At 44.6% G+C, this 14455-nt stretch overlaps 1 protein-coding gene across 1 annotated transcript in view; it reads left to right on the top strand.

Annotated features, from left to right (window-relative positions):
* Positions 1-300: 300 nt before the first annotated feature.
* Positions 301-14455, top strand: part of gnptab (N-acetylglucosamine-1-phosphate transferase subunits alpha and beta) — a gene marked incomplete at its 5' end in the record, with an annotated part of 29416 nt that continues 15261 nt past the window's right edge. The window contains 7 exons of the mRNA XM_079263201.1: positions 301-462; positions 1625-1710; positions 1981-2100; positions 2651-2701; positions 3588-3790; positions 5879-5943; positions 6096-6230. Coding sequence (XP_079119327.1) covers positions 301-462; positions 1625-1710; positions 1981-2100; positions 2651-2701; positions 3588-3790; positions 5879-5943; positions 6096-6230 — 822 coding nt within the window. The remainder of the gene's footprint in view (positions 463-1624; positions 1711-1980; positions 2101-2650; positions 2702-3587; positions 3791-5878; positions 5944-6095; positions 6231-14455) is intronic.

Here is a 14455-nt window from a genome sequence, read left to right as displayed (position 1 = left end):
TTTTTAGTATTTAAATAAATGGGCATTCACATTAATAAACATTCTTGTCCCAACAATCTCTTCAGTACGGCAGCGGGAGACATCGCAGGGACGACTCCTCGCCACCAGGGGGCGACGTTGAGCGTAAGTGTGCGTAACGTCGCGGCGAAAGCAGCGTCACCTCCGCCGAGAAAGCGCGAGATGCTTGTCATGTGTCACGCAGTCTGGCTCGCGGTCAGCTGACAAACCCGTTTCGCTTGTGATGTTTACCCTCATAGTTTAGCGTATTAACCTGCCATTCCTTTTTATTCATTTGAATGAATGCGTCGCTATGCTTCCGCGAGGAGGATCATGGTAGTCGTGAACTCGGTGTTGAAGCTGTTGCAGCGGCAGACGTACACCTGTCTGTCCCACCGGTACGGGCTCTACCTGTGCTTCGGGGGGCTCGTGCTCATGATTGTTTCTGCCTTTCAGTTCGGAGAGGTAAAGTACAGCTGTCTTCTTACTCCTACTTGCGTAATTTTTTGGAGTATCCTACTCCACGTGTTGTCGCAGGCGTCACAGTAAGTGAAATTACTTGTCAGGAAACCACAGATAAGCTTTATATTTATAATCAGGACGTATAAAGAGTTTATTGGCCGTCAATAGAAATTCGTCTTAAAATTAAGTTTCTAAACTGCTCCTTTGTTTTCTAGATTTCCTACCTTTCAGAGTTTAGGTTAACTGTGTGTGTGTGTGTGTGTGTGTGCGCGCGCGCGCACGCGCACAGGGGATTGTTAATATCTCTTAGATCAGTGTTTTTCAAATGAGAGATTATCAGGTGTGTCCTGAGAAATTAACTAATTTCCCCTTATTGGTCTAAAAAGCAGCTCTGTGTTCATCCAAACAGGCCCCAGTGAAAGATAATAAAATGACTTCTTCTAGTGTTTATCGGATTTCTATTTAAGAGGCTTTAACTTGATGGACTTCATATTAATAATATGTATGTTTACAGAAAGAAAAAAAAAAAACAGTTTGGTTTGTGGTGTGCCTTGTGATTTTTCAGTGAAATAAAGTGTGCCTTGGCTCAAAAGATGATTGTCTTAGATAATTCACAGAAGTGGAGATCTTGGTCGCTTTTTGTGTCTTACTTAATCACAGTTTTTAAATTCCCTAAAAGGAGACAGAAAATATTAATTAGGGGTGGGAAAATCGAATAAAAAAATAAAAAAATCTGGATTTTTTTTGTTTCCAAATTATAAAGTCGGTTTTTTGTTTAAAAAAAAACCCCAAAACTTTTATTTTCAATTAAATAAAATTAACCCACTATAAAATTTTTTGTCATTTTTATTGGTTTGTTGATCTTTTTACTTGTCTCCTTGGGCGTTATAGGAGCATGATGGTGGTCTGGCTACTGGGTTGTTTTCTCCTCACTGAAGAAAAATTACAAGCAAAAAAAAAAAAAAAGTTTCTTTTTTTTTTTTTTTTAGTTTTTAATCTACAAAAATCATCAATATTGAAGAATTTTGATAATCGCAATTTAAATCTAATCAGCACCCAAAAAATTGTAATCGAATCGGGACTAAAGCGTATTGTCACAGCCCTAATATTCATGTTTGGGACATGGAAATGAAAGATCTTCATAGTATTTCCCTTCTCTATACAGGTGGTGGTGGAGTGGAGCCGCGATCAGTACCATGTGTTATTTGACTCCTACAGAGACAATGTGGGAGGGAAATCGTTCCAAAGCAGGTGAGTCTGTAAATGTCAAATTATTCACGAAGCCTTTCTCCATTATCTGCAAAAAAAGTATATATAAAAACACAAAATCCTCCTAGATGTTGCTCAAGACGACCAGTATATTTCCTAAAGATAGATGTAAAAATAACAGGAGAAGTTGTAGCCATGTGTAAACCCATTTTAACGCAGACACGTCAGAAGTGCTCACTGGGGAGGAAAACAGGATCACAGCTTTGCAGTTTGAGCACTGTCCTTGCTGATATGCATGTTTTCTCTTTGCAGGCTTTGTCTGCCCATGCCTATTGATGTGGTGTACACATGGGTGAACGGCACAGACACCACTCTGCTGAGGGAACTGAAGGCGGTCAAAGAGCAACTAGAGGAAGAACAAAAAGCTCTAAGGTAGCCATGACTTCACCTTCTCTGCTTTAATTTACACTGAAACTATTTAAAACACCACTTTTTAACCGTGCTGCAGACTCATAGCAGGGGATTTCTGCTTTGGATCTGCAGCACGCAGTACACTGAAACTAACACTTACCATTCACAAACGTGTGCTGGGACTGTGCAGACATTTTGCATGCGCTGTGAGGAGATGTTAGCCAGATCTATGCAACTAGAGCCTGCTCTACGGTGCACCGGCTGCTGCTGGTTGGAGATCTTGAACCAGATGAGCATATTCATAGATTTGCATTCACTGAATGAAGAAGATAAATCATGCCGAAGCTACTTTATGGCTTTTTAATATAACAAAAGCTTCAACAATTTTGAGTTAGTTTGAGTTTTTAGAGGATTATTAACCGCTGGAGTTGGATTTTAATCTCAGAATTGTCAATATATGCTGCAGACATTTGCTTGATTAGCTTCTGTTGACCTCTCTGAACCCTGTTTTGTTTTTAGAAATGATGTTATGTTGGCACTTTTTAAGCCTTTCAATGTGTTTTGCATGCAGGGAACGCCTGGGGAAAAACGCAAGTGACACTACTGAAGTCCCAAAAGACAGGTGAGTGTGAGGATGATACCTCTGGCGCATCATCTCTGCCACGTGTCCAGTTTTTCTTCACATGTCCCAAAAGCTGCTGATTTAAACCCTGGCAGCCTCACAGAGCATTCACATGCTGTGGCTGTTGGCTGCAGATCTCTGATCACCTCCAGCCTGGGATGGTTGTAAGAAGTTGGCTTGAGGATGCCTGTCAAACAGTAGTATCCTGGACGCAGCTCTCACATTACAAATTGTCTAATGACATGGCTTTATGTAGTTTTTGGCTCTGTGCTGTGGTTTTGTCTGGTTAGTGTCTTCAGACTTTAGTGTTGTACTTACAAGTGATGTTGAAAGCGCGTTTAGATGACTGTTAGAGTCATTATGATGCAACAATGCATTTAACAGGAAGTTGCTTTGGGTTGCCCTAATAAAACTCTCAATATTTAAACCGCAAAGATGTCATTAAGACAAAAAGTGAATTTTATTTTTATTTGATATCTTGAATAATATCTTAATTTAGGCTTGCATAAACATCCACAGTGAGGAGAAAGTTAACCTGCTATTGTACTTTTGCTTGTTTAATTACTTGTGGTGACAGTTTATATCAGGATCCTGAACCACGGTGAAGATCTGAGCTTGGTTTCGTTGTCTCTGTTGTTTCTACCGCTAGCATGCTTTGTCAAACTCGCTCCTCTTTCTTCTTTCTTACAATCTAACCACAAATACAAGATGTGCTCGATGGAAACCTGACACTTTAGCTGAATATATGAACTTCATCAGTCTGTTTTGAGTATTTTAAGAACAAATCAACAACATGAAGGAAGAGATTCTCTGAGTGTCGGTGTAGATCCGTTGTTTAAAGCAACAACTTCTCTTTTTTTTTTTTTTTTTTTTCTTTTTTTAACAGCGTCAAGCTTGAATGCCTGCTGTCCCATTGCATCATAGCGCCCATGCTGGCGCTGGATCCGGCGCTGCCAGCCAACGTTACTCTCAAAGAGCTACTGGTGCTCTCAACATCCTTCTCCGCTGCCAAAGAGCTGCTGCTCGTGAGCAAAACCTTCCACCCGCCCACCACTGTGTCTGTGGTCGTCTTCCATTCGCAGGCTGACGGTGAGATCACACAACGGATCAGAGTTTTTAGCGGTGGAAGAGGGGCAGATTGGGCCGGGAGAGGATGCGACGCGGCATGGGGTGGGGGGGATGGAAGGAGAAGGGAGCAGCGTTGGAACTGAAAGCTTTTATTTCTTTATGATGCAGAAATGGTTTTTTATGATATAATTAATGTTTAAGTGGTGAGCGATAATGTGGCGGCAGAGAGAAACCTGCATGATCAGGCAGCGTCGGCTGCTTATTTACTTATGATCAGCTGACGTGTCTGCAGCCTTTTTCCTTTTCATAAACCACCTGCATGGTCAGGATCTGCACCAGTTTCCATTCACACAGATTTAAAGTTTCCCACACTCTGACATGTTATCAGTATGTTGCAGATAACAATGATTCCTCTGCAGGTTTCTCTCCCTAAATCCATATTGTGCTTCTAGTTTCTCCTCTGGACGGGAGTTTCCATTCAGGTGACGCTGAGTGGTTATAAGTCTGAGTTCAGCATACGGCGGAGCCTCCTGGATGGTTGCAGGTTGCACGCTGTCCTTTAGTGGTCGCTTGACAGTAATACTGTCCAGAAGCTGCTCTGCTGGGGTCAAAAAGAAACAATGACAGAACTTTAGATTCATCAGGTCTGGTCCAGCTGATGGACTGGTGGTCTGTGACGGCAATCACTGATTTGCTGTGCAGCTTCAGAGAGCAGGTTCTGGTTGGATTGGCCTTCCAGCTTTGGTAGAACTCCCAGAGAGCAGAAAAGCTCCTGTACTCCTGCACACAGACCTAACGTCTGAGGAGGAAATCATTACAGATGCAGGTGAAAGACAGGATGCAGGAAAGGAGCCTATAGTTTGCAGCACTTTCAGCACATCAGCTGCATCTTCAGGTAATCTGGCTGAACGAATGCTTCGTATCTCAGAGACATCATTTAGTTCATTCTACTGTTAACTGGTTGGAGTTGATGTTAGATAACCAATCAGACATGTGTATCCTGAAAAGCCTGTTGCAGCCAAATCCAGAAGGAAAGACAACAACAAAAGAGTGCAGACTGCATTCAAATGCAACTCAGGCTGTTTCAGATGATGTTTGCACCACATAAAGAAAACATATAAAAATGATGATCTGATTGTAAATATGTAAGATTAGGGATCACATGCTAAAAAAATGCTAAATGTGGGTCATGCTATGAGGAAAAATGCATGGAATTCATGTCAGGAACAACTTTTATGAATGAAAGTAACAAGAGGAACAAGATTGGGAGTAATCATGTCTTATTCTCTCAGATAATTAGAATAGCTGTCTATCTCTCCCTCTTTTTTTGCATTTGTTCTATTAGATACCTTACTGTGCAGGAATCAGGGCTTTTTCATGTGTTATCTCTTCCTCTGAGCAGGTTAGATTTCATGGTGATGCACTGTTGGATCCAGATCTAGTTTCAACAAGCGAACCTGGGAATGAATGAGAACAGGAATCAGGGATCCTCATTAAGGAGAAAATTTAGAAAAGACATGCTTTAAATCAATCCAAAGTGTTAGATATGTTACATTACTGTAAAGTTAGTCTGAATAAAATCATGTGTGTGTGTGATGTGTGTGTGGAAGGTGGGTAATGTGGGATGTAATGGGGTTGTGATTGGACGATCCATTCACTGCCTGATTCTTGAATTTTGATTTAGATTTGAAATGATTATAGATCAGGTCAGATGCTTTTTTTTTTTTTTTTTTTTTTTTTACCTCAGCAGTTTCCTAAAGTGAAACGCTGTGTATGACGGGAGCCAAATGAGGTGGCTCGAGCATCTGGTTGCAAAGTCTCCTCACTGGTGAGGGGTTCTGGGCATGTCCCAATGGGAGGAGTCCTCGGAGAACACCCAGGACAAGCTGGAGGGACTATGTCTCTCAGTTGACCTGGAATCGCCTCGGGATTGCCCCGGATGAGCTGGTAAAGCAGGCGGAGACATGAAGGTCAAAGTTTCTCTAAGTTGCTGCCCCTGCAATGTGATAAGTGGCAAAAGATGGCTGATGGAATAATCATTTAATTTTCTCTAATCTATAAAAGTATGTTTTTGTTTTGTTGCTGACTTCTGTGTATTTCTTTCTACAGCAGATAAAGCGTATACAGACGTGTCCAGAGAAGCCCACACATTCTCTGCATCCAGATGCTACCTGGTGAGATTCTGCATGATTTCATTGTTCTCTTTATACATAAAGATAACTCTTCCCTCATTTATATTCATGCCACAGAATACAGACATTTACACATCAAAAGGTGTTGTGTCTCATTTTTTATTCAAGTGTTGTTGTTGCTTTGTGACTTGCAGACGACGGATAAAGAGGCGCCAGGTCTGATCCGCATGCAGTCTCTGGCATATCTGAGCGGCTTCCCGGCATCCTACAAGGAGACGGAGCAGCTGCGAGTCAAACTGCCCTCAGTCATAACCAGCAAGATCAAACGGGTAAAACAAGCTTTTTCCAATTCATTGCCTGCTTCCTGGTCCTGCTGGGCTTTCATGGGGAAGGGCAGATGGAAAAGACGCGTCCTTTTGACATCTTGTCTCGGAAAAACTGAGGAAAAAAACCTTTGAAATGCACAAAACCAGACAAGAAGGATGTGTTGCAGGTTGAAGCAGCAGGTGGCAGAGTTGCACGCTAAATGAGAGTGCAGCTTTTTGTTTGCAGAATTTATCCCATGATGCAGAAAACGTGAACAACATTTAGGATTTCTGTACTTGGTTTCATTTGAATAACAAAGTAAATGAGAACTTTTATGACTTTTGAGACAGATTTTTGATGCTGTGTTTTTGTGAATCCTGGAAGTTGTCAGTGTTCTATACTTACATCTGCAGCGGTCGGCCAACTCTGCGTTCTAAGAGGGTCAGCGACTCCTTGAAAAGACCCTTCCTACTAAAAATGGCCTTTATCTATTTTAAACAGTTCTCTGCAGTGGTGGGGATAAAGGCTTCTGTGTGGCTTGGTGACTTGTGTATCTAATCAGAGCTCTTCTTTAGATTTTGAGAGGAAGGAATGCCACTCACGAACATGGATTCAAGGAAAACAAAAGCCGAGTTGTATTGTTGCAGCAGCCAGCCGTTTGTCTGCTGGTGATGTAGACATGGCTGCTGCGAGAAACGGGGGATTGATTTGATAACATCATGTAAAAGATTAGGACACAAACAAATGCTACATAAAAGGTTCTTTTTAAAGTTTTTGCACTTTAATCTGCTGATCTTCCAGGAGACCAAGGGTACACTTGACTAGAACACAAGAGTTTCTGCTCAATTTGGGAAAAAAGACACCAAAGATGTGCAATTTAGTTCAGCTTTATTTGTTTTGGACTGCTTGACAACAATGTCATCTCAGGGCTTCACTAAGGCGGATGTTGAGGATGGAAAACATCAGTAAATCTGCTTTGTCTTGAGAATCCAGGGATGTCTCTCAGATTCACCTTAGAAACACCATGAGGGTCCAGAAAGAGGTGAAGGCCAAGACGGTTTATGACGGTAGGAAGGGTGAAGAACAACAACTTAATCTCCACAACTGCTGCTTCCTGTGCAAACGTCCCATCAGGGTACATCCAACATGGAGACAAACAACCATACATACTCTTATTAACTCTTATGTCAATTCAACACGCATGTTTCTGCTCTGAATCTTTCCCACGGCTCCATCATGTATGATGAAACGGACACGCTGTGTGTCATGTGGTTGCTTCATATTCTTACAAATTACCAGCAGGTGACGTATCTGCGAAGGAGCAGCTGCTTCAGAGTCAAAACGACCGTGATGTTGTTTGGGATGAGATGTAGGTTAACAGCATTTAACCTGCATGTGAACACCATCAAACCCAGCTGTCCCTAACTGGTCAGCCTGGTGCATCATGTTATAATAACCAGCGGCATTCTGGCTGTAACCCTAGCTAGCGTTGTGGGGGTTAACAACTGTTTAGAGTGGCGCGGCGCCAGCCAGCGTGCTGAAAGGTCACCAAGATTTTACAGACCTCGTCTGAACTCCGAGACGCACCCTGCTGTGTAATACCAGTCTGTGGTCTGAGTCCGGGTTGGATGTTTTACTGGGGGAACAAGCTGAGTCGGGGTGCAGGTGTGAAAAGGAGGAAGTGTGAAGTCCAGGAAAAACAGTGGAAAGAGCGCGTGTGTGTGTCTGCGTTTAGATCTGGGGGGGGATTACAGCACACGAGCTGCTACACAATGAAGAGTTTGGATTTCAAGGTGTTTCCTGGTGTCACTTGCCGCTTCTGTGAAAGAGGGATGATATGCATAGTGTGGTGGGAGAGGTTCAGTGGTGAGATGCGGTCGGTATTTATAGCTGGTGTTAGACCGAGTGATATGGTGATGAAAGCTGGACTACAACCCAGATCATCTGCCCGTGCTGTCGCCTGTCGACTCCTGTGTGTATTTCAGTGCATCCACCAGGCCTGAGTGTGTCCACACGATGTCTCCTCCCAACTGGGAAGTGAAATTTAGACTTTATATTTGTCACATATGTGCACCGAACAAGCAAAATTAAATGCAACTATTAAAAAAAATTGGAGAATTAAGGTTTTTTGTTTTTTTTTTAGTTTCTGAAAATGTTTGTTTATTTTGAGTCATTTTCAGGTTGAATGCAAATAAAAATGTTCAACGCTTCAGCTAAACTTGTTCTACTGGTTTCTGATGGGGCGTTTAAGATCCGTTTCCTCCTGTCCTGGTTTGCTAGCTGTAATTTTTGTCTAAAAAGTTATTGCAGATGCAACGTCAGGTTCTCAGAGCATAATGGAAAGTTGTAAAAATCCTTGTTATTTTTAATCTAAATTCTTAAAAAAGAAGAAAAACATTTTTGGGGGGCATTTTTGTCGGACATATTTATATGCACGTTATTCCATCTCTCTATCTCTCTATATCTATATATCTATCCATCTATATATCTATCCATTTATCTCTATCTATATCTCTATATCTATATATCTATATCTATCTATCTATATATCTATATATCTATTTATCTATATCTCTATATCTATCTATCTGTATCTCTATATCTGTATCTATCTATCTATATCTCTATATCTATCTATATCTCTATCTCTATATCTATCTATATCTCTATCTCTATATCTATCTATATCTCTATATCTATCTATATCTCTATATCTATCTATATCTCTATATCTCTATATCTATCTATCTATAGCCCTATCTCTATATCTATCTATATCTCTATATCTATATCTATCTATATGTATATCTCTATCTCTATCTCTATATCTATCTAAATCTCTATATCTATCTATATCTCTAAATCTATCTATCTCTATATCTATATCTCTATATCTATCTATATCTCTATATCTATATCTCTATATCTATATCTCTATATCTATATCTCTATATCTATATCTATCTATATATATATATATCTGTCTATATCTCTATATCTATATCTATATCGCTATATCTATATCTATCTATATCTATATCTCTATATCTATATATATCTCTATATCTATATATCTCTATATCTATATATCTATATCTCTATCTCTATCTCTATATCTATCTGTCTATATCTCTATCTCTATCTCTATATCTATCTGTCTATATCTCTATATCTATCTCTATCTCTATATCTATCTGTCTATATCTCTATATCTATATCTATCTATCTATATATATATCTATCTATATCTCTATATCTATATCTCTATATCTCTATATCTATATCTATATATCTATATCCATCCATCCATCTTCTGCCGCTTATCCGGGGTCGGGTCGCGGGGGCAGCAGCCTAAGCAGGGAAGCCCAGACTTCCCTCTCCCCAGCCACATTTGCCAACTCTGCGGGGGGGATCCCGAGGCGTTCCCAGGCCAGCCGAGAGAAATAATCCCTCCAGCGTGTCCTGGGTCTTCCCCGGGGTCTCCTCCCCGAGGGACGTGCCTGGAACACCTCACCAGGGAGGCGTCCAGGAGGCATCCTGACCAGATGCCCGAGCCACCTCAACTGGTTCCTCTCGATGCGAAGGAGCAGCGGCTCTACTCTGAGCCCCTCCCGGATGACTGAGCTCCTCACCCTATCTCTAAGGGAGAGCCCGGCCACCCTGCGGAGGAAACTCATTTCAGCCGCCTGTATATGAGATCTCGTTCTTTCGGTCACGACCCACAGCTCATGACTATAGGTGAGGGTAGGAACGTAGATCGACTGGTAAATCGAGAGCTTCGCCTTCTGGCTCAGCTCCTTCTTCACCACGACAGACCGGTGCAGAGCCCGCATTACTGCAGACGCCGCACCGATCCGTCTGTCGATCTCACGCTCCATCCTTCCCTCACTCGTGAACAAGACCCCGAGATATTTAAACTCCTCCACTTGAGGCAGGACCTGACTCCCGACCCGGAGAGGGCAATCCACCCTATTCCGGCTGAGGACCATGGTCTCAGATTTGGAGGTTCTGATTCTCATCCCAGCCGCTTCACACTCGGCCGCGAATCGCTCAAGCGAGAGCTGGAGATCACGACCAGATGAAGCCAACAGGACCACGTCATCCGCAAAAAGCAGGGACCCAATCCTGAGGCCACCAAGTCGGATCCCCTCAACCCCTCGGCTGCGCCTAGAAATTCTGTCCATATAAGTTATGAACAGAATCGGTGATAAAGGGCAGCCTTGGCGGAGTCCAACTCTCACCGGAAACGAATCCGACTTACTACCGGCAATGTGGACCAAGCTCTGACACCTGTCGTACAGGGACCGGACAGCTCGTACAAGGGGGTCCGGTACCCCATACTCCCGGAGTACCCCCCACAGGAGCCCCCGGGGGACACGGTCGAATGCCTTCTCCAGGTCCACAAAGCACATGTAGACTGGTTGGGCAAACTCCCATGCCCCCCCCCCCCCCCAGGACCCCAGAGAGGGTATAGAGCTGGTCCACTGTTCCGCGACCAGGACGAAAACCACACTGCTCCTCCTCAATCCGGGATTCGACTATCCGGCGGACCCTCCTCTCCAGGACCCCTGAATAGACCTTACCAGGGAGGCTGAGGAGTGTGATTCCCCTGTAATTGGAACACACCCTCCGGTCCCCCTTCTTAAAAAGGGGGACCACCACCCCAGTCTGCCAATCCAGCGGTACTGCCCCCGATGTCCACGCGATGCTGCAGAGGCGTGTCAGCCAGGACAGCCCCACAGCATCCAGAGCCTTAAGGAACTCCGGGCGGATCTCATCCACCCCCGTGGCCTTGCCGCCAAGGAGCTTTTTGACCACCTCAGCGACTTCAGCCCCAGAGATAGGAGAGTCCACCCCTGAGTCCACCAGCTCTGCTCCCTCATGGGAAGCCGTGTTGGTAGGATTGAGGAGGTCTTCGAAGTATTCCCTCCACCGACCCACAACGTCCCGAGTTGAGGTCAGCAGCTCCCCATCTCCACTGTACACAGTATTGATGGAGCACTGCTTCCTCCCCCTGAGCCGCCGGATGGTGGACCAGAATCTCCTCGAAGCCGTCCCGAAGTCTTTCTCCATGGCCTCGCCGAACTCCTCCCATGCCCGAGTTTTTGCCTCGGCAACGGCCGAAGCCGCATGCCGCTTAGCCCGTCGGTACCCATCAGCTGCCTCCAGAGTCCCACAGGCCAAGAAGGCCCGATAGGACTCCTTCTTCAGCTTGACGGCATCCCTCACTGCTGGTGTCCACCAACGAGTCCTGGGATTACCGCCACGACAGGCACCAACGACCTTGCAGCCACAGCTCCGGCTGGCCGCCTCAGCAATAGAGGCACGGAACACAGCCCATTCGGACTCAATGTCCCCCGCCTCACCCGGGACATGTTCGAAGCTCTGCTGAAGGTGGGAGTTGAAGCTCGCTCTGACAGGGGACTCAGCCAGACGTTCCCAGCAGACCCTCACAACACGTTTGGGCCTGCCAGCTCTGGCCGGCTTCCTCCCCCACCATCTGAGCCAACTCACCACCAGGTGGTGATCAGTTGACAGCTCCGCCCCCCTCTTCACCCGAGTGTCCAAGGCATGTGGCCGCAGGTCCGACGATACGACTACAAAATCGATCATCGAACTGCGGCCCAGGGAATCCTGATGCCAGGTGTACATATGGACACTCTTATGCTGGAACATGGTGTTCGTTATGGACAATCCATGACGAGCACAGAAGTCCAATAACAAAACACCATTTGGGTTCAGAGGGGGGGGACCATGCCTCCCAATCGCTCCCCTCCAGGTCTCACTGTCATTGCCCACGTGAGCATTGAAGTCCCCCAGCAGAACAATGGAGTCCCCAGAAGGAGCACCCTCCAGCACTCCCTCCAAGGACCCCAGAAAGGGTGGGTACTCTGAACTGCTGTTCGGCGCATAAGCACAGACAACAGTCAGGACCCGTCCCCCCACCCGGAGGCGGAGGGAAACTACCCTTTCATCCACCGGGGTAAACCCCAATGTGCAGGCACCAAGCTGGGGGCTGATGAGAATGCCCACACCTGCTCGGCGCCTCTCACCATGAGCAACTCCAGAGTGGAAGAAGGTCCAGCCCCTCTCGAGGGTACTGGTTCCAGAGCCCAGGCCATGCGTCGAGGTGAGTCCAACTATATCTAGTCGGAACTGCTCAACCTCGCGCACAAGCTCAGGCTCCTTCCCCACCAGAGAGGTGACGTTCCACGTCCCTAGAGCCAGCTTCTGCAGCCGAGGATCGGACCGCCAGGGTCCCCGCCCCTTGCTGCCGCCCAGCTCACATTGCACCCGACCCCTACGGCTCCTCCCGCAGATGGTGAGCCCACGGGAGGTGGGGCCCATGTAACCCTTTCGGGCTGAGCCCGACCGGGCCCCATGGGCGAAGGCCCGGACACCAGACGCTCGCTCTCGTACCCCGCCTCCAGGCCTGGGTCCAGAGGGGGGTCCCGGTAACCCGCGTCCGGGCAAGGGAACATTTATGCCCAGGTTTGTCATCGTCATAGGGGTCTATGAGCCGTGCTTGGTCTGGTCCCTCCCCTAGACACCTGTTTGCCATGGGTGACCCTACCAGGGGCATAAAGCCCCCGACAACATAGCTGCTAGGATCTTCGGGACGCACAAACCCCTCCACCACGATAAGGTGACGGCTCAGGGAGAGGTATATCTATATCTATATCTATATATCTATATCTCTATATCTATATCTATCTATCTATATCTCTGTATCTATCTATCTATATCTATATCTCTATATCTATCTATCTATATATATCTCTATATCTATCTATATCTCTATATCTATCTATATCTATATCTATATCTCTATATCTATATCTATATCTCTATATCTCTATATCTATATCTGTCTATATCTCTATATCTATACCTATATCTCTATATCTATATCTCTATATCTATATCTGTCTATATCTCTATGTCTATATCTATCTATATCTATATCTATATGTATCTATATCTCTATATCTATATGTATCTATATCTCAATATCTGTCTATCTATATCTCTATATCTATATGTATCTATATCTCAATATCTGTCTCTATATCTATATATCTATCTATATCTCAATATCTATCTATATCTATCTCTATATCTATATCTATCTATATCTCTACATCTATCTATATTTATATCTATCTCTCTATCAATCTATCAATCTAATCTAATCTAATCTATCTCTATATAATTGTTTCTGCTGGCAGATTTCACTGTTCACTCTTACATGTTTTTCCAACAAAACCTCCACTTTCTGGCCGCTCTCTGTTTATAAAGTTGCAGCCCAGCGTCTCTTCCCAGCAGCTTCATTTCCAGTCAAGCTTCACTGACCAGTCTGGATCCAGCTGCTCAGAAAGATCACTCGGCACTGTGTTAATTGGTTTACCCCCAGTCTCCACTCAGTTTTTCCAGTCTAATTACATTTTCTTGAGGCTTTGCATCGACATGCAGGCCACAGTGATTGTGGTTTGACGTGTTGAGAGCAAAATTCCCAGGGGACATGTTAAAACTGGGGTGAGGAATACCTGGCGCTGCTGCCTGGAGGATGAGCTGATGAAACCTGCAGCATTTTCTTCATCAGCATCAATTTGCACTGAATGTGTTGTAGAAAGCCCTTCTTCTTCAACTTAAATATGTATGTGCAGTATTCCTTAGATGCTAATTGTGATGATTTCTCTGTGTGTTTCTGTCCCCTAGATGAGCCAGGGGACAGGAAGTAATCACATACAGGGATTTGTCCGCCTCCCGGGAATACTTTGTTAGTTGTGGGAGCATTTTGGTGACAGGTGTAGTGTGATAAATCACTTCAGCTGAAATCCTCTCAACTGTTTATGTTGGCAAACGTTGAAGTTGGACCTTGAAGTAATTACCTACTCTGATAATGCTTCATTATAAAACCCACGCTAACTGCAGGATCAGAGGGGACGACAGGCATCAGGAAGCTGATACACACAGAGCGTTAAACGGCAGGGATTCTTGTGTTCTATAAGATTGGGAATTATTTTAAGATGACTTTTATTATCTAGGAAAGATGTATGACTTTCTTGTAGCCAGTGTTTCGTTTTATGTGTTTGCAAAAATATAAAACAGCAGTATGTCCAGCTTGCTGGTACAGGACCTGGGTGACGGTGATGGTGCACACGGTCTCTGAAGATTATATTGGAGTACCAGGGACACAAAGCCCCGGACCAAGTGGCTTTCAGCAGATTGTTGAAGGGTGGATTGT

This window comes from Telmatherina bonti, assembly GCF_933228915.1.
Source record: "Telmatherina bonti genome assembly, chromosome: 23".
NCBI classification, from domain to species: Eukaryota; Metazoa; Chordata; class Actinopteri; order Atheriniformes; family Telmatherinidae; genus Telmatherina; species Telmatherina bonti.
Note: the sequence above shows the minus strand (reverse complement) of the source record. Positions and strands in the feature narration are given on the sequence as shown.